The sequence below is a fragment of the Cotesia glomerata genome, linkage group LG9, assembly GCF_020080835.1.
Source record: "Cotesia glomerata isolate CgM1 linkage group LG9, MPM_Cglom_v2.3, whole genome shotgun sequence".
Taxonomy (NCBI): Eukaryota; Metazoa; Arthropoda; class Insecta; order Hymenoptera; family Braconidae; genus Cotesia; species Cotesia glomerata.
In genome coordinates, this window is record NC_058166.1 from 11,211,642 (window position 1) to 11,231,699 (window position 20,058).

The window sequence follows — 20,058 nt, forward strand, 5'->3', positions numbered from 1 at the left end:
TTTGAACAGCAAACAAATTGCTACATGAAATTATGTGTGTTACTACGATTTTTACACGAAAAAAGATTGACATTGAAAATTTTTATGGTTAAAACCAACTTGCACTGATTGTCGATGTAAGACATTGGGCATCAAACTTTATAGCAATTTATTAAACGTTTCCAGAATTTTGACAGAATGAAAAAAATCAAGGAAAATTTCCGTAGAAACATAAAAAATATTATTAAAACCGATTTAATCATGGATAAGCATCGTCGTGAATAATTTTCGGTACACATTACAAACATCTAAATTTTTGAATTTCAAAATAACAAAAAAAAATTAATTATAATAAAAATTAGTTCAATCGAAAATCTATGTGAAAGCTTTATTAAAATTTTCGTCCAGATCAATGTTGGCATTTAAAGCCAACAGTGGAATTTTCTATTCTAGCAAACAGAATTCATATATCAATTATATTATCCTTAAAATATTTCGATAAATTGAGAAATTTGAATTACCAATTTTTTCCCATTTTTAAAAAGGTCTACTAATTTTCACACAGTAACATTCTGTATTACAATGATCTTAAAATTTTTCTTATTAATTTATTTTATCGTTTATATTCACACTGATAAAAAATTTAACTTGACTCAAGAGTAAGAATCTTGAACCAAGAACACCAATTGGAAGAAAATGAATTTCTTGAGCCAAGAGGAAAAATTCTTGAGTCAAGATATAATTCTTGGTTCAAGAAAATATATCTTGACTCAATAATTTTTCCTCTTGGCTCAAGAAATTCATTTTTTTCCAATTGGTATTCTTGGTTCAAGATTCTTGCTCTTGAGTCAAGTTAAATTTTTTATCAGTGCATTGAGCTTTACTCACATTTGCCATTCATTATATAATTTTATTTAGTTATGAAAAAAGAATTTTCCAAGTCAGATTTTTCTATTATTCACACTAGCTTGAAAACGATGTTAGTTTTTACTCTCGGAATTTAATTGATTGACCTACCACTCTGCTTAGAAAAACTATGGACTATCTTTTGCCGTCTAGCGGCTGTCGCGGAACTATTTATATGAGCGTCTACAAAATCTTAATTGTTATTAAAATTCATTATTTAAGTGAATAATAACGGGAAAAAACTCCGGAAGAAAAATGATATAAAAATATTGAATTTTAAGCGTTTAATTACATTATACACTCATAGAAGAATTGTCTAACTGTTTTGATAAATTCATTTAATAACAGTTAATAAAGCTTAATAAATACTTTTGCCAGTGTACTACAGAAATTTAGAACGTATAAGCCTCTTTAGTTAATTCGTGGAGTTCCTGCCAAAATAATTAAATTTGTATAACAAATCGGTAAAAACACCCATTGTTGTCAAAAGCAATTAAATGAATGGACCAACTATGAAAACACAAGAAATCGCGATTCGTATGATATCTAGTGAGACTAATCGCGACTTTTGTTAACAATAAAAAAATTGTACAGGAAATTATGTCCTGTTGTCTGTCAGGTGCATCCGGTGTATCTGATGAGAATTTTTTGGCATACCAAACAATACGTCCATTAAATATATCAGCATATATATTTCACTCAACTTTCGCCGATGATAAAAGATCTCCCAAGTGAAACTAATTGTTCTCTGGCGGGTGAAATTTCCAACAGTTAGAAGCTATATATCCTCTGACATCTTCCCGAGGGTCGCTAGTGTTCGACCGTTATTCAAACTTTTGATTTCAAGCAGCATACATGTCGCAGAATGACCAAGTTACGCGATTTTATGTTGATTGTTCTGTCGATCTACACTCCTACTGTGATTACGGTTATTATGGAACCTAAGGATAAGAACATTTCTGAAAACAGTGACACTAATTCGAATCCCAATCCCAATTTCGGGTCCAAAAACAATCGGGACCACGACAATGTCGAGGGTAGTTTCTCGCAAGTGTTTACGCAGTGTGTGGATAAAAAAGTTCACGGAACACTTGAGTGCTTCAACGAAGGCAGTTTTAGTGTCTTAAAGTCGATGAATGATGAAAATCGGCTGGATTTTGGGGATGTGAGGCTGGATAAATCTGAAAGTGAAGCTAGGGATCTGATGGATCTTGATTATGATCCAAAGGATTTTAGTAATGTGGTCAAGGCTGCAGCTAGGATGATGGAGAGGCGGAATATGAAGTGGGACCTGGGATATTTCTATCCAGGATTGACGATGAAAGTCGGCCCTGCATTAAATAGCAATGGGATGCTAGAGTTTGCTCTTGATGAAAGAGTTGCTGGACATTCTAACCGACAACTTGGTCCAGGTAAGGTTTTATTTTTAACTTCCCGCTAAGAAAATTGAAAATTTTCAAAAATCGGGAAGTTATTGGTTTTACCCCGTTTTTCGAAAATCGAGTTTTCATCAGATCTCGACGTTTTGAGGTCCAAGGAAGCTTTCCTGACTATTCCCGCGAGGGTGTCACTATGTCTATATGTATGTGTGTGTGTGTGTGTGTGTGTGTGTGTGTGTGTGTGTGTGTGTGTGTGTGTGTGTGTGTGTGTGTGTGTGTGTGTGTGTGTGTGTGTGTGTGTGTAAGTATGTAAACCTCTTATAACTTTTGAACGGTTGAACCGATTTCATCGCGGTTGGTGCCATTCGAAAGGGCTTCGCCAAACTTAGATTTTCTGTTAATTTGAACCGATTCGGACCGATAGATTTTGAGAAATTTAGAGAAATCTAAAAAAAAGTAGGAAAAAAAATTTTTTCTGAAGTGGTTTTTTTAGGATAACTTTTAAACGGCTCAACCGATCGATTCAAAAAACTAATCAGCTCTCAACCTTGAAAAACCACGTCGATCGCCGCCTATCCGGTCAAAATCGGTTGATTCTCTCGAGAGATATCGTGAACGAAAGAAAACCGAAAAAAGTGTTTTTTCAGAGTTACTCCGAAATTTCTAGTTTGACCAATTGAAACTTAGAAATTATTTATAAGGCTTAAAAAACTACGTAGAATGCCGCCAACCGCGTAAAAATCGGTTCATTCATTCAAAAGTTATTGCGGTATGAACATTCAAAAAATAGTGTTCTATGAAACTTCTATCAGACTTTTGAGCTCAAAGAGCTCAAAAGCATAGAAAAGGTATCTTTTTGAGCTCGGAGAGCTTAAAACAACACACAGATTGTACTTTTGAGCTCGAAGAGCTCAAAAAAGCGGCCAGGTATTAACGGAATTAGCGGGAAGTTGCAGGGATGGCCTTTAGGGTCAACCGTTTTCCTAATTTTTTATTTAGTTATTTTATGTCTGAAAAAATATGTAAGTGGTATCAATCTTTGAGGAAAAAAAAAATTGTAGATTGATTGCATAGACTGAAATTTAACTTTTCTAAAAATTAAATTAAAAAAATTAGGAAAATGGTTGACCCTGAAGGCCATCCCTGCAACTTCCCGCTAATTTCATACCTGGGCGCTTAAAATTGCATTTACGACGTTTTTGAGCTCTTCGAGCTCAAAAATACAATTTATATGTTGTTTTGAGCTCTCCAAGCTCAAAAGTTTGATAGAAGGTTAATAAAGCACTATTTTTTGAGTTTTCAAACCGCAATAACTTTTGAATGAATGAACCGATTTTCACGCGGTTGGCGGCATTTGACGCAGTTTTTTAAGCCTTATGAAAAATCTTTAAGTTTGAATTGATCAAACTAGAAATTTCGAAGTAATTCCGAAAAAACACTTTTTTGGGTTTTCTTTCCTGCACGATATCTCTCGAAAAAATCAACCCATTTTGACCGGATTAGCGGCGATAGACGTGGTTTTTTAAGGTTAAGAGCTGATTAGTTTTTGGAGTTGATCGATAAAGCCGTTTGAAAGTTATTCCAAAAAAACCACTTTTGAAAAAATTTTTTTTTACAGTTTTTTTCGGATTTTTCGAAATCTATCGGTCCGAATCGATCCAAATTGTATCCAAAATCTAAGTTTGGACAAGCCCTTTCAAATTGTGCCAACCGCGATCGAATCAGTCAAGCCATTCAAAAGTTATGAGAGGTTTACATACATACATACTTACAATTTTTGAGCGCTGGGTGACGTCCGAAAAGATACTCATTTCTAAAGACTCTATCTTACTGCCTTTTTTCTGCAGCCTAGGTGGCAAAGTTTACTTCCCCCTTTTTTTCCGTACTGTCCTTGTGAAATCGGATGAAATTTAAAACAAAATAAATCCAATTCTAGTGTACTGACCGTTGATTTTGAGTAAATTTAAACTTAGTTACTAGTGAGTCATCAATAAAATTTAATACAAAGATAATTAATATAAAATTAATTTTTTTGCCCTTGTGAAACTTCATAAAATTTGAATATGTCATTATTTGCCTCCTATCCCTCAAAAGTTAAACTTATGGAGCGATGATAACAAAAAATATTGTATGTAATTTGGCCACTAAGTGATGATTTTGACGACGACGATTTTACGATATTCGCTTTAAAGTTTGTGATGCGAATGTACGAAAACCAGTGTAAATTTCCGTCCTCGGCTTCGCCTCGGATGTCAAAATTACGTCCGTTTTCGTATATTCTCGCCACGAACCTTAAGCTCATATCGCAACATCATCGTTGTCAGAAAATCGCCACTTTGCGGCTATATGACATAAATTACTATTTTTTGTTAAACAACCATATATACCAGGTAACTTGATCATTCAGTTTTAATTTTCTTTTTTTAACGCTTACTACGTTCCTTTGTCGTGGAAATATTTAAAATTAAACGAAAAAGGACCCTTCTGTCTTCAACCAATCAATATCTCAACAACCAATGATGGTACAGAAAATTGAACAGCAGTTTCGAAAATTGGAATAAATTTTTTTAAAATCACCTATCAAGATATTTGAAAAAAAAAAATTTTTATCAAGAATATCAATTTTAAAAAAATAACTTTTTCTTTTGTTTTTGTAAATCGAACGCATCTTAGCAAATCCCGATGGAAAGGTTTAGGTTTTCACGAATATTTTTTACCATCATGTATTCCCAATGGCTCTGTAAATTTTCAGATTGATCCATTAAGAGAATATTTTGAGCAGATTATTCGGAGCTTAGGGAAAAATGAAGTAAGATTTGTTCTTCAAATTGAATATTTTTTCAAGTTTTCAGAAATTGCTAGAAAATTTTTCTCGCGTTTGTGTTGTTGTTTTTACATCGACGAATAACGAATATAGACAAAAAAATGAGGAAAATGAATTTTTTTTACAAGAAAATAAATTTCGACCGCGAAAACATTGTTGATGAAATGTTTTCATAACATTTTTTTTTTTTTAACTAAGTTTTATTAATTGAACAAATAAAGTCATCAACAGAAAATAAAAATAAATGAAAAATAATTGAGTTAAAAAAAAAAAAATAATTAATTATAATTTAAAAACTGAATGATCACAAGAAAAGGCTAGTTATAAATTTTTTTCAAATATCAAAATTACATACAATAATTGTTGGTATTTTATGGAAAAATATTATATGTAAAATTAACAAGCAGGCATTTACTGATCACATCAATCAAGCACATGCTTTTATTAAGGCGGCTCAATTATAAGTCTTGATAAATCATAATTATGATAGTAATTAGTGTTAAGTTAAGATAAAATTTTCTTATAACTTCTTATAATTACAACGCATTTGCTGTCATTAGTTAAACATTTTCAAAACAAGTTAACAGTTTTACAAAAAAGTTTCTCTGCTGATATTAACGCTAAAATTTTTCATTTTGATTTAAAAATTTCATTACATAAAATATTTTTAAATTAAAAAAAATATTTTCTATAAATTTACTATTTTATTTTTATTTTTCTTACAATATTTAATATTTATGAGAGAAAATAAAAATTTAAAGATTAAAAATTTCTATTTTAATTTAAAAATTTATCATCACAAAAAAAATTGTCGATACCTTGAAATTTAAAATAACTTTTTCTACTTTATTTTAATTTTTTTTGAAAGAAAAATGAAAAATTGTTCTTTTAACTTAAAAATTTCTTACCAAAAAAAATTTTTGATGTCTGAAAATTCAAAATAATTTTTTTCGATTAATATTCTATTTCTTTCTTCATTTTTCTCACAAAATTCGATATTTATAAAGAAAAATAAAAAAAAAAATAAGAACATCTAGAGGCAAAACCTTGAAGCATTAACATCTTGAACACCTCAGTCGATACAAGGATAACTTAGCATTGAATATTATCAAGTTCAAGGTGTAGAAGTTTGGAGATTCTTCCGCTAGGTGGCGGTTGAATCAAAGCCATTACCAATGAACTCATTAATTCCCACTATCAATCTCCTCCGTAGAATGTATAGTTCTTAAAATAGCTCGCTACTGCTAAGATACTATTCGATTATAAATATAAGATTATGTTCTTATTCTGTTTCAGGAAGAATGATAATGAAGAGCGTAGTAGTGCCCTTTCTTCTGGGCCTGAAGTTCAGTCTGTCCTCACTAATTCCCTTGGTATTCGGGGCCCTTGTTGTCGTGACGAAGAAAGCCTTGTTACTCACGAAAGTAGCGCTTATTATAAGCGGACTACTTGGATGGAATGCATTTGTGAGCTCGCCAAACATCGCCGGACTTTCTCACGGTGCACCTTCTGGATTTCAAAGTAATTACAATAATTTCAACGGATTCCAACATCATTTTCAGCACGGTTATGATCACAATACAATCAACGAGCACCACTATCCTTATCGTCCCTACAGAAATTTCGTCAAAGACGTGCCGGGGTACAATCACCATGTTATTAAAGAAGTTGTCGAAGTTTACGACCCTGAAAGTGATGCAAGCCGTGATAATACTCGAAGCGGAAAAAATTTTCTCTGGTCACGAGATTAGTTGTTGATATATTTTTGTTATTTTTCTTTGTTGTTTGTTATTTGTTATTACTTGTAAAATTATTTAATGAAAAAAGATTCTATAAAAACCATCTAGCGTCATCATCAACCGGGCATTTTTCTTCTATCTTCCAATGTCACATCACTAATTCTAAAAAATCATAGATTTTTTTTCGTACTTTTTTTTTGTTGTAGGAAATTCTTTCAATAGGAAATTCTATTGAAAGAATGAAAGATAAATTTTTACTTTTTTTTACTTTAGGAACAAAATACATTTTTACGTTTAGAAAAAAATCTGCCAAATTATTTTTAAAACTTTCAAAAATTTACCAATTAATTCATTTTTAAACTCTTCAAGATCGAAAAAATAAGAATTATGTAGAATTTTAAATTCGAATTTTGAAACTGCATTATCTTCTGAATGCTTCGTTCTATTGTAATTTTCTAGATAACAATAGACGTAGTTTATTGATTAAAAAAAGTTTTTCGTTGATTTCAAGTTGATTAGTCAAAAATTTTTAAAGTTATCCGTTAAAAATAATCAAATTTTTTTGGTTTTAATTTTTTGAATATTTTGGAAACGGCTTGGTCAATTAACTCCAAAATTTGATCAGATTTTATTCTTGATAAACTCTTTCAAACTCGAACCAATAGCTATTAAATTTTTAAAAATATGATGGTAAAATTTTTTTTATATTTGATTCGAGTTCCTAGAATATGAAGTAAGTTATCCACTCAATCTAGTAAATTACATAAATTACTCATTTCGTGTCTATTTAATATCAAAGCTACAGTATAAAATTATGAGGGCCAATGTTGAAGTGAAACTCGTTTCCATTCATAAATAATTACTTCAATCACGATATCTCTTCACGTGGACTAATTCGTGAATGAATCTGTGGTAATTGAAAGCTTATATTGGAAGCGCTATTAAATTTCAAATCACTGAAAATTGGTCCACTGGTTTACGGTCATAGATGAAAAGCTTGATAGATATTCACAGTTTTTTTTTTAATGATTCTTGCTAATATTATTATATTTCAAATAAGCCATGAAAATTCAACTAAAATTATAATAAAACGTGTAATTTATTAATAGAAACTATTTTTAAAAAAATCACATATAAGGTCAAAGCCCCAATAGATGATCACGTACCAGTATATGATCACTCCATGTATTTGTATATCTATATTCATAAATATAGGTATACAAATACATGGAGTGATCATATACTGGTACATGATCATCTATTGGAGCTTTTACCTTAATTGCAAAATATATCCACACCCTTATTAAACGAACAAATTAAAGAGTATTTAAAGTAATTTGATTTTTCATAATTTTGTATATAGTTTATGATCCTTCAAATCATTTTAAATACTCTCTTGAAAGCGTTTCACAAATGAAAATCATTTTTCTTGTACTTGACAATCAACAGTAATTTTAACAATCTCTTTTGTGTGAATATGTCAATGAAAGAGCCATTAATATATAGTTCAGCATTTTTGCTGCAAAAAATCATCAGTGAGTTACTACTTTACGCTTTGTTTCATAACAACTTATTGTACACCAAGATCATAATTCTACACAATAAATCAGTCTAAACATTTCCATCTTTCTCCAATAATAACCTCCGAACCATAACGGTCCCAATAATCAATTTCCCATCAAATCAAACCGCAATCGAATCTCACAAAACAAAGCCGCAATAATTAAATGAAGTATCAATCCAAGCAACAAACAACAACTGCCCTCCAAATGGTGAATTGAATACGATCGCTCCAGTTACTGTTCGCTTAATCAATCAGTTCCATCTAAAAGTGAAACATGCTCCCATTTAATTGCAATCTAGCTTCTAATCGAAGCTACCCTACTTCCTTCACTGTCGATTTCAGCCTACTTTTTCCCACGGAAGTAATATATAGAAAGCTTATATCCGTACGTAAAGTTAATTTAGATTTATTTTTTCCGAAAATGTGAATGAAAATTTTTTATATCGACGTTCTGATTAGCAAATTGTATAACTCTACATTATTGAGATGTTTTTTTTTTTTAATATTTTCAAATAGTTATAATCTGAATACATTTTATTTGGGTAATTGAAACAATAATATTATACGTGTGGTCGATAATGAATTGGTTTTTAGATTTATCATTTTTTTTATTAGATAATAAATATGTTAATTAAAAGTTCTTTTATCTTAATGAAGAATTTTTTTAAATGGAGTTGACAAGTTGGTTATTCGAACTTTGATATCTTTGATATGCATCATATATGGAAATTGTGTTTATCTTTTCATTTATACAGTAAAAAATTTTTCGTCATTTTGTAAAGTGTAAAAATGTTTCTGTGGAATTCAACATTTTAGTGTGTAGAATTTAACATTTTAGTATGTTGATTCAACACAATAGAGTGTTGATTCAACACAGATTGTGTAAAAAAAATCATTAACACAAATTTTTGTGTTAAATTTGACGAAAAATTTTTTACTGTGTATTTTGGATGTATCTGTTCATATATGGTGGCCGAAAAGAAAGATTGATTTTCGGGAATTTTCTTGACTGGAAAAATAAAGGAATATCTAGATTGTTTTTTTTTTATTTATTTTATCAAGTGTAAATCTTACAAAAATTACACAAATGTTCATTAAAAAACATTCTATAGTCTTAAAGATATGAGTGTTATCGTAAATCCGGATAAAAAATTCCCCCTCCATGGTCGCATAGATTTATCAAAAGAGAGTTATCTAAGCAAAGAAAATTAAGTTCATTATAATTCAACTCATTATGTATGTAGCAGATTTTTATTTTGATAAGACTACTTAGCCAATTTTTATTTAATAAAACATGCTAATTGTAATTCATTTCTAGAAAAAATTAAAAAATTATAATATATAATTTTTTTTTTATTTTCATGTGAAGCCTATTATAAACGTATGCGATCATATCAGAAAATTTTTTCAAGGGTATATGTAGACATATATCTTTTATATGTATACCTATATATTTTCATACATATTTTTCCCATGGGCATTTCTTCTATATATTTTCTTCGATATTCTTGTTTATTTAAAAACTAGCCCATCTGAATATCCTACTTTCTTCAACGCTCTACAACCGATTCTCACCAGTCTGCAATCAAACAATCTACAATCCACAATTAACAATCTCCAATCAGCAATCTAAGTCTCAATTAAATCAACAACAACCATTTCCAAGGAAATAAAATAAGATGGGATCCTATTAAATTACAGCCAACAATTATCTTTCGCTTCATAAAAGTACAGTTCCTTGAGTAATATTCATACTGAGTTATAATTCAAACAATTGGCATCGACGTATGTCTATTATGATTATCCCAAGCTGGCAGATGTTCTGTTCGTTTCAGAAGTTATTGTTATTAAAATAACCAACCAACACTTAGTTTCGGTCGAATTACTCATTCTTATTAGCGAATATGAGTGCCAGGATTGATTTTATTAGCGAATAATTGTTGCTTCTCTCACTCACACTTGTTGTTAAATCGGAAGCCTTCGGATCGTTTGGCAACCGGGTCAGATCGGAGTCTACTTGTTCGTAAACCACTGCGACATTGTTTCTTTAATTTAGAGCTAAGTGTAAGATTATTATGTACATGCGTTAAGTATTTTTTCTAAATATCCCAGCGCTAAACAGCGCGTGTATATTTCACGTAACGTTCACCAGAATTAACTACAACAACTCGGAGCTCTGTGAATCAAGCAAAAAAGGAGACTAGGATAGGAGAAGAGATGGGCAGGGCTTGGACGAATCAGACGCGGCAACTCTTATTACGGATAATCTAGAGTCATCATCGTCTAAATGAATGGTTGTTGGTGATGTTGCTCTTATAAAGAAGGTGGTGGAAGCTTTATAGTTTCCCTAATATCTGGTATATAAGAGTCGAGGTATGCCGGTCGTATGGTTAGTTTACGCGAATATCTATGCCTAGTATCAGGCATTCTTAAGTTGTAACGAAAGTCATCCGAACTTTGGATATCTGATTCGGCAAGATGAAAATTTTTGTTGGACTTTGTTTGCTGGTGGTCATTGCGACTTGCAGGGGAGATTACGTTAAATTTTTCGAAAAATGCACCAAAGAAAAAAATACTTTCGACTGTTTGAAAAAACGTGCGCTCGACGTTTTAGAAAGGGCTGTTGAGGATGATACGGTTTATGTTGTTAATGATTATGTGTCGATCGCAAGAGACCCAAAAGTCATTCCTGATATCATTCAGAGGTCCAGTGGGGAGAATGACACTGCTTTGAGCTTGGATGATAAGCTTGACAGGAAGCTACATGAGTATTTGGCTTCCAGAAGCATCAAACTGACCATTCCTGGAGGAGTTATTGAAGGTATTTTTTGATAATTTTTTATCCTCACAGTGGATTTTTATGATGATTGTTTTCTAGGACGGGGTAAGAAGAAAGATAAAGGTGGATATGGAGGCGCTTTGATGATGGGAGGTCTTGCTATGGCAGGTAAGAGTTTTTTTTTATTATGTTGTGGAATATTATGTTGTTACTCGCGTTATTGAGGGAATTCCTGTAAGTTAATTTTTATGTGAAATATTAGAGAAACTATCGGAACTTTTTTTGGTAATTATTAAAGAAATCATTGATTTTTAATCAGTTGGAATTTATTTTATGTCACTTTTTTTTTTATTTTTAAAAATATTAGCCTAGAAATTTGTATTATTGATATATTCATTAAAAATACGCAATTATTTTTATCATAAGAAAAATATTTTTTAATGGAATTTTTACTTCTTTATTACTCCATGTACTTTATAAAAAAAATAACATATTTTTGCGTAAAGTAGTATGGGATCAAATTATTTATGCTAAAAAAACCTTTTATGAAAACACAAATGTTATTTATTTAATACAGTATATAATGTTCATTGTTTTTCTTTATCAACGCAGTAGAATTATATACAATAACCACGGACACAGCATTAACACAGTTAACATAGGAAAATTTATTTTTTTACTAGACCTTCAAAAAACGACACGAGTTTTTCAAGATTCCACTCGAGTAATTTATCAACAACCCAATTTTCCATATCGCTGTTAATATAAATTGGTGCAATTATCGCTATTTCATTACCAAAATTGTAAATAAATAAACTCGATAATCACGATCCGTTTCGCTGTAGTAAGAAAACGTTTTGAGATATTCATTATACAGTTGAGCGTGGTATTCAGTATTCACTGTTTCGAGCATAACTGTATTCGTATCGTGAATATGACAATACTGTTTTGAGCTTATCACGATACTTCGTTCACGATCCACTGGATCGCTATAATAGCAATACTTTTTTCTCCGTGTAGCCAGACTCTATTCAGAGCTTCGATTTCGCTTCTACTAGGGTAATTTTATGTTAATAAATAAATAATATTGAATTTAAATTAAGAAAACTCTATTAATCATATTAAGGAGATTCCATGAAAAATCACTTTTCTTAAAATATTCTTTAATTTTTGAATACGAGTAATTTTAAGTAGTCTCTATACGAATAAATTTTTTTTAATAGTCCTTGCGGGGCTAATTTTTGAAATATTAGCAATAAAAAATCATACATGCAACATGACCGATGGTTTTTTGACCTAACCGTATCTCAAAAATGACGATTTTGGAGACGAGGTGAAAAATAGCTTATAAAAAATTAATATTCATCTAAAAATAATATTTATCAATTGTATTTTCTAAAAATACTATCGTATTTATTATTAATCTGGTTAATATTTTTTTTTTGTAACGCGTTTATAATTAATTATTAATTTTTCAGTTGAACCATTTCATCTTCAAAAATCGGGATACGTGGTTGCGTTAGAAAACCCTCGAATGTAACATGTATTCCCTATCCTGACTGTAGTTAAAGTGAACATTTTATTGAATAACAATCATACTTTTCTTAGGATTTTTTGAAAAACTGAGAATATTTAATTGAAGTTATTTTAAGTATTTTTTATCAGAAAGAACATAAACGAGCGGTATTCATTTTTTTATAAAAAATGTTTGAAGTTAGCGACTTTAGATATTTTACGTGAGTGGAAGTAAGTGAGCGATAGTCTATAAAGAGAGGCAGCACTAGTGCATGAGAAAGAAACCAATAGCCATAACCTATTGGTGTCTTTTTCTTGCCATGGAACCTTTTTAAAACGTTAGAAACAAAATTTTTCTTTTAATCATATAGTTTATTATTATTATTTAATATAGTAATTATCAACATTAATAACTTATTTTTTTTCAGGTGTAATGGCCCAATTAGCATACGCAAAAATCGCCTTCTTAGCGGGTACAGCTCTTTTGACTGCGAAAATAGCGTTAGTACTCAGCGCAATAATTGGACTGAAAAAATTAGTCTCAAGCGGCGGCGGAGGTCATGAAGTTATCTACGCTACAGCCTCCGATCCGCACGGTGGATATGGAGGATGGTCTAGGTCTTTGGGATCCTCGTAGATAATTCAAAATACAGGGTGTCCCAAAAGTCACGGACGCCATTGTAGCATCTGATGAAAAAAATAATTTTGAGACGAAAAGTCCTTAGCCATTTTTCAATTAACCGCACAGATAATTAATTATTAATTAAAAATAACGTCTCTTTATTTGTTAGAGAGAGAGCGCCAGTGTCCAGTAAGATATGTGCCAAACAAAGACACAACTAACTGTATGACTAACTAGTTTCTATAGCTAACGTAGTCACACATATTTACTTATACATTCACACGTGCAAGCGTCTTCGTTGAAACTTGACTTGACACTAGTGCTCTCTCTCTCGAACGCATAAAAGGACGTTATTTTAATTAATAATTAATTATCTATGCGTCTGATTAAAAAATGGCTAAGGACTTTTCGTCTCAGAATTATTTTGTTTATCAGATGCTACAATGGCGTCCGTTACTTCTGGGACACTCTGTATAACCAAAGCTCGATGAATCTCAATCAACAAATCAATAACTAGTTGTGTGTTACGTGTTACGTTTTTGTAATTTTGTATAAGTAATTAATTAATTTATTTATTTATTTATTGCTTATTTTGTTAATATTTATCGTTTAATAAAAAGATAGTTACTTAAATAGTTAATGTATGATCTATTGATTAAAATTAGTGGTAACCCGGTAACAGTGTAGAAATACGGTGATAGTTACAGACGTCATTACTTTTCTAGGAAATCAGTTAGCTTTCAAGACCCTTTCTCTGTCCGTAATGACGCACTTCTTCTATCTTTTATGTCTTACATTTCTTTTCACATCGTACATTTATGTATGTATGACATCCGTATCCAATTGTCGGTACAAAAAATTTTGCGTCAATAAAGGTCAGATTATGTTTTTAAATTGAAAGAAAAAATTTTATGTTAATTTGTGATTTTCTCTTAATTTTTTGTTAGACGATAGCAATGTTAAATTTAATATTTTCTCAATGTTAACATTTTTCGCCATACCAATAGATAAAATACGATTTTAATAAGTCATTTTATAAAAATAGTTTCACGGCCAGCCGATTGGTAGCGTGAAGTAACGCAAAATTTTTACTTGTCAAAGCTGTAGTTCAAGTAATTAAGGATCATTTAAGTATTTGATTCAATTTTACTTCATAGATTATGAATTTCTAAATATTTTTTACTACACGGAAAAAAGTAAACTGTAATAAATAACAGTCGATTTATAATAAGTAATGATCAACTGCTAAAAATTACCATTTCAAACATTAAAATCGTGATTTTACTATTCACTTTATAATATTTACCATTTAAACGTTACAATTTACTCTTTACATGGAAGAAAATACTATTTCAAACAGTGATATTCGCTATGTAAATGTCTAAAATGTTAAAGTTTAATAATTAAGAATTCAGACTTTGATATTTATCATTTCGCACCTAAAAAATGATCTTATGATATGTAAAACGTATAAAATAAAGTTAGTAAATTTCTATTACAAGCAACGTCAATATTTACAAAGTAAAATGGTAAATTTTAAACGTAACGCTAAAAATCAAACTGTAATTATTGACTTGCTTGGACTGGTAAAATCTATATTTTAAAAGTATAATTTTTATTGTTTGAAATGTTAAATTCTCCCAGAGTAAGACCCCATTCTCTTTCATCTGAGTTCCCCTTCTCCTCATAATATGGACTATATATTGAAATGGCAATTTTTACTGTTTGAAACTGTAATTTTTTAAGATGAAAGAGTCGTTATTTACTATAGTGACAGCTACTGATCACTTATTTTGGATATTAAATTATAAATTGTGACTTTTATACTTTCTACATTAAGTTCTGTAATATTTATATTTTTGCCACCCCAATGTCCGCTTTACTGTTTGAAACTATAAAAATTAACCGGAATCCGAGTGAATATTACAGTTTACTTTTTTCCGTGTATACTATAAAAGTTGAAAGTCAGTCAACAGATGATTTTTGTGATATCCTATAATATAAAATTGATGATTAAACTGAAGTTAGTTTAGTATCAAAAATCTCGAAAATCTCGAAAGAATGGTAACTGATACCTTATTGATTACACGGAAAGAAATACATTGCGGATATCCCTGTGTTGCTACAGGGCATTGCTATAAGTCTTATGAGTATAGGATTATCTACTATACTGTATGGTACCAGAATTTTTGCGTCTATTACACGGGCGCATAGTAGGTTTGACGTGACAGCATTGCCGCCAGCCCCATACTGCATCGCAGATCTCGCAATGCTACTAGTTTTTCCCGCGATGCTACTTGGCGCGACAATCAATAACTCTATCGAATTACGGCCAATATTTTATGGGTACAACTACTATATCGACATAAAAATTTATAAATTAGTAAAAAGAAAATAAACGTGTGTTTACACGTGTAACGAGTATAAATATAATAACAAGTATAAATATAACGCAATAAATAAACGTAATAAATATAATATATTGTTTTGATTTTGTTGAAATAGTAAGTACTATCATGAAATCAAATACATCTAATAAATTAATATAATGAAAAAATCATGAAAATAAGTAAACTAACCTAAATTTATGTGATATTTTTTCTAGGTAAGAGATGGTATTGTTTATTTTATTCAGATTTAAAATTTTGTAGTTTGACTCGAAAAGTAATCGCTGGGAATGGTAAAACTTACATTCCAAAACGTTGGATTTAATATAAATTCATTATTAAAAAAAAAAAAGTATTGTAATATATGTATAATAATTAGAAATAAAAATAAATTAAAAACAATGTTTATTTTAATTGCATACGCCGTTTTTCATTTTTCTCCTTTTACTAAATAATATTTAACTACTTAGAAATTAATTGTTACATTAAATTAGTTTAATACAAAATTTTTAAATATTTCTCATTGAACACTTTGATAGAAGGATTTCTTTATATTTAATAAGCTTAATTGACGGTTAATAAATGATTTTTTTAACATCATACGATTTAATAAATATTTGTTAACAGGTAACAAATATTTATTAACAGTTAATAAGTAATTTGTTTAGTACGATGTATTAACCGTTAATAAATATTTATTAATAGTTAATAAATATTTGTTAACTGTTAAAAAATGTTTATTTAATATAAAACGCAAAAATAGCAATTTTTTTTGACACTTTTCATAACCTTATGGCTGGAATACATGATATTAATTTAATTCTTTAAATAAATTAACGTTTTTAATATTTAAAAATATAAAAGATAATTATGAGCTGTGATAGAATTTGGTATTTTATAATAAACGTTATTATAACATAATATAATTAATGTAAATAATTTATAAAGATGATTTTTATTTATAATCAATCTTTATATATATCAAATCATATGACATTGCAGGCGAAACAAATTCACTCTACAAAATCTTTATTAACTGTTAATAAATATTCGTTAAATATAAATAAATATTTATTAACTATTAATAAATGTACTTTCCTCCCAAATAAATATTTATTTAATGTTGAAAAATATTTATTGAAATTTAATAAATTAAATAATTGTTTTCAAATAAATTAAATTATTAATAGTTAATAAATCCTTCTATCAGTGCATAACCTATTTAATCAATTAAACTAACTTTGTTACAACTTCAATATTAGCATAAGAGATATAACAATAATGGATAGACTGTTCTGCCAGGAGCATCGTAAATGTCGCCAGTTACTATGGGTCTGACGCCCATAGTGACATTGGCGCATCGGCTATAACTATTGTCGATGTTACTATTCCCACCATAGCCAAATCATCTATGCTGACGATTTTTTATCCAATGAAAATCTTCTAAACCATACAGTATGGTGTTCACACCCATAGTGACATAGTGATATCCGCAATGTATTTCTTTCCGTGTAGGATTAAAGCGCGCAATTAAAATTCCTAGTTTCATTTATTTTTTATGAAATTGAGGTTATAATTAATTGGTTAATCATCTACAAATTATCCATTGTCATCGAACATTGGAAAGAAAAAATTAACATTAATAACTTTCTTCTCCCAGTTGATGGTGATTATAATCGATATTTACGTTCTATGAAGCAAAATAATAAAAATCTGAACATAATACAGTACAACCTGGCTATAAGTTACTCGATTATAAGTTACTTCCCCTCAATTTTTTTTCACTCTTCTCGGGATGGTTCCCCCACTACACGGTGAGAAATTTCTGTAGAAATTTACTATGCATACATAATAAGACTGAACCTTAATGACTCAATTCAAAATATTACCATAAAAATTTAAGAATATCATATTGTACCAATCAATATTTACTAGGGACCATAGTAAATTTGACCATGCAACTGTTACATAAACATATATAAAAAATTTTCGTAAACTGACAGAACAAAAACTGTTAGTGTGCTTAAAACTTTTCATTATAGTTCTATAGTAAAATTTCTGTTGCTCAGTCGACAATAAAAATTTATAAAAAAGTTTCACATTTAGTCACGTGTACTCGGTTTAAATTTAAAATTGTGACTATGAAATTTTCAAATGTCCCATAGTAAACGTATGCGCGTCAGTCGCGACGCGCGCTCTTTCATTTTTTCATACTGCTTTGTTTTGTCAACATAAGTGTACAGACGCTATCAGTAGTGGTTAACGGTGTTATGAAAATTGCAATAAACATTAAGTTTTAAATAAATATTAGTTTATAAATCCATCAACACATGAATAGTTAATGAAAATTTGTAAGATTCATAAATAATAAAATATTTTATAATTTACCGTGAAAAATTAAAATGAAAACAAACATTTGATGGTTAACCTGCAACCGACACTTCTAATAATAATAAAAAATAATTTAAAAGTTATATATTGTGTTTATAATTATTCACAATAAAATTAACTGCCAAAATAAATCCTACGTTTATTGTTAAAAATGAAAAAAAAAAATAAAAAAAACTATATTTTAAAAAAATATTTTTAAAAATTATTGCAAACAAAAAAAATCTTGTTTGGTTTGATATTTTTTTTAATTGCTAAAAATATTTTTTACTCTAAAATTTTTTATTTTTTACAAACGTTTTCTTATTTTTTTTGCTATAGTACATTCGGAAATTTAAATTATTGGCTCAGGTTTACTAAGTTCTGAGCAGGGCTGACTTTATCTACCAAAAAAATTAATTTTAGACAAACTTAAATAAATATACCTTGCATTGTTTTATTATAGATTTAAAAAAAAAATAATATAGTTATTTTAAGTTGTTGCTACAAGATATGCTCAGATCTGCTAAGAACTTAGTAAACTTGAACGCAGCCATTGCATATTTCATTTTACTATGGTACATTTCAATTTCTACCATTTACTATGTCTGATTTCATTTGTTTCAGAAATTACTATGGGCCATTGTAAAATTTTATTCTGAGTCAATAAGGTTCACTAGTAATATGCATCATTGTAATATCTAAAATCCATGCAGAAAAAAAAATAATGAAAATTTCTCACCGTGTACATTTCTACTGACAACGTTTTTCGGTTATCGCTGAGGAGTTTATTCCCGCAGTCCTTTTATAAGTTACTCTCATATGTACTATATATACACAAAAAACAGCACTATTATACGTAAAGAAATGACAAACGTCAAGTAACTTATAAAAGGAGTGCGGGTGCAAATACAAACACGATGCACACATATGCATCAAACCGAGCGATCTCGGAGTTAAACGTAGTGATGGGGGACAAATTTTTCCGAGAATTTTTTCTCCTACAGCCCCAAACAGTAACTTATAACCAGGTTGTACTGTAAATAGATTTTCTTTCTAAAGTTATAAAACTGTAGAATTTTTTTGAGTGGAAGGTTTTTTATTTTTTAGATTATCTATACTAATGAATGGAGAGCCGTTTTTTTTGTCCAGTTATACTGCGAAAACTACTGAACCAATCGGAATAATACTTATACCATAAGATACAACGTGTTTCGGAGAAGATTTTAGTATATGATATAGTGTTGATTACTTATCCGGAACCTATATTTTTTTGACTTAGAAATAATGAATTTCTATTGTAACTAAATTTATTCTATTCGATTGTCATTCATTTGAAATCAATTTTTTAATTCTATTGGTTATGTTTATATACTAGGCGAATTTCTTCACTTATGAGACCTGCAATTTCTTTAACTGAAACTTTCAATGCTCATTACAAATTTTTTTTTCATATCAATTATTATTCATTTTTGTAAGAAAGACACGGGAATGTTATAATGATTGCACATTGAAAGTTACAATGATGTTAAAAAAACAATAGCTGGAGAGTCAGTTTTATAGGTTAATTTTATTGACAATTATTACAAAATTAACAATAAGTTTAAGTTAGAGAACACACAATCTTTTAGATCACAGTTTCGTTTTATGAAATCAATGAGTCACTCAAATGGTTAAAATAGTGGTTAGACACCGTAAACCCAAAGGAGAAGAGGTGCTGGATCTGTTGATTAGGAATAGACTTCTAGAAGGTGTTCAAGGGAGCCTGCAGGTGCACCTTACAAGGTGATGACCAGCCGGGCCTTGGGTACGATGATTTTCTCTGAGGGGTACCACAAGGAAGCTTGTAGGTCACCTAACAGGGTGAAAAGAAGTACCGAGCCTTGAACACGATGATTTTCTTGTCTAGAAGTCGCCAAAGAAGATGCTTTTCGATTAGGTTATAAACACGCTGACTTAGATGATTTTCTCACACTCAGAATAACAAGATTTTACTT

The 20,058-nt window shown here is 29.8% G+C and overlaps 2 protein-coding genes across 2 annotated transcripts; both read left to right on the forward strand.

Moving 5' to 3' along the window:
- Positions 1-1,712: 1,712 nt before the first annotated feature.
- Positions 1,713-6,839, forward strand: LOC123272232. Its single transcript, XM_044738931.1, has 2 exons — positions 1,713-2,297; positions 6,385-6,839. The coding sequence occupies exons 1-2, from the start codon at positions 1,751-1,753 to the stop codon at positions 6,837-6,839; spliced, it is 1,002 nt and encodes a 333-aa protein (XP_044594866.1). The 5' UTR covers positions 1,713-1,750.
- Positions 6,840-10,749: 3,910 nt separating this feature from the next.
- Positions 10,750-13,408, forward strand: LOC123271905. The gene is made up of 3 exons (XM_044738453.1): positions 10,750-11,212; positions 11,270-11,338; positions 13,114-13,408. Exons 1-3 carry the CDS (start codon positions 10,870-10,872, stop codon positions 13,320-13,322), a joined length of 621 nt encoding a protein of 206 aa, XP_044594388.1. The 5' UTR covers positions 10,750-10,869; the 3' UTR covers positions 13,323-13,408.
- The last annotated feature ends 6,650 nt before the right edge of the window (positions 13,409-20,058 follow it).

What these genes read in the sequence shown, in the direction of transcription:
- LOC123272232 (XM_044738931.1), top strand. Translation starts at nt 1,751, where the DNA reads ATGACCAAGTTACGCGATTTTATGTTGATTGTTCTGTCGATCTACACT. An exon ending in TAACCGACAACTTGGTCCAG is followed by an intron (nt 2,298 to 6,384) that starts GTAAGGTTTTAT and finishes ATTCTGTTTCAG; the next exon opens with GAAGAATGATAATGAAGAGC.
- LOC123271905 (XM_044738453.1), top strand. Translation starts at nt 10,870, where the DNA reads ATGAAAATTTTTGTTGGACTTTGTTTGCTGGTGGTCATTGCGACTTGC. An exon ending in TCCTGGAGGAGTTATTGAAG is followed by an intron (nt 11,213 to 11,269) that starts GTATTTTTTGAT and finishes ATTGTTTTCTAG; the next exon opens with GACGGGGTAAGAAGAAAGAT. An exon ending in GGGAGGTCTTGCTATGGCAG is followed by an intron (nt 11,339 to 13,113) that starts GTAAGAGTTTTT and finishes ATTTTTTTTCAG; the next exon opens with GTGTAATGGCCCAATTAGCA.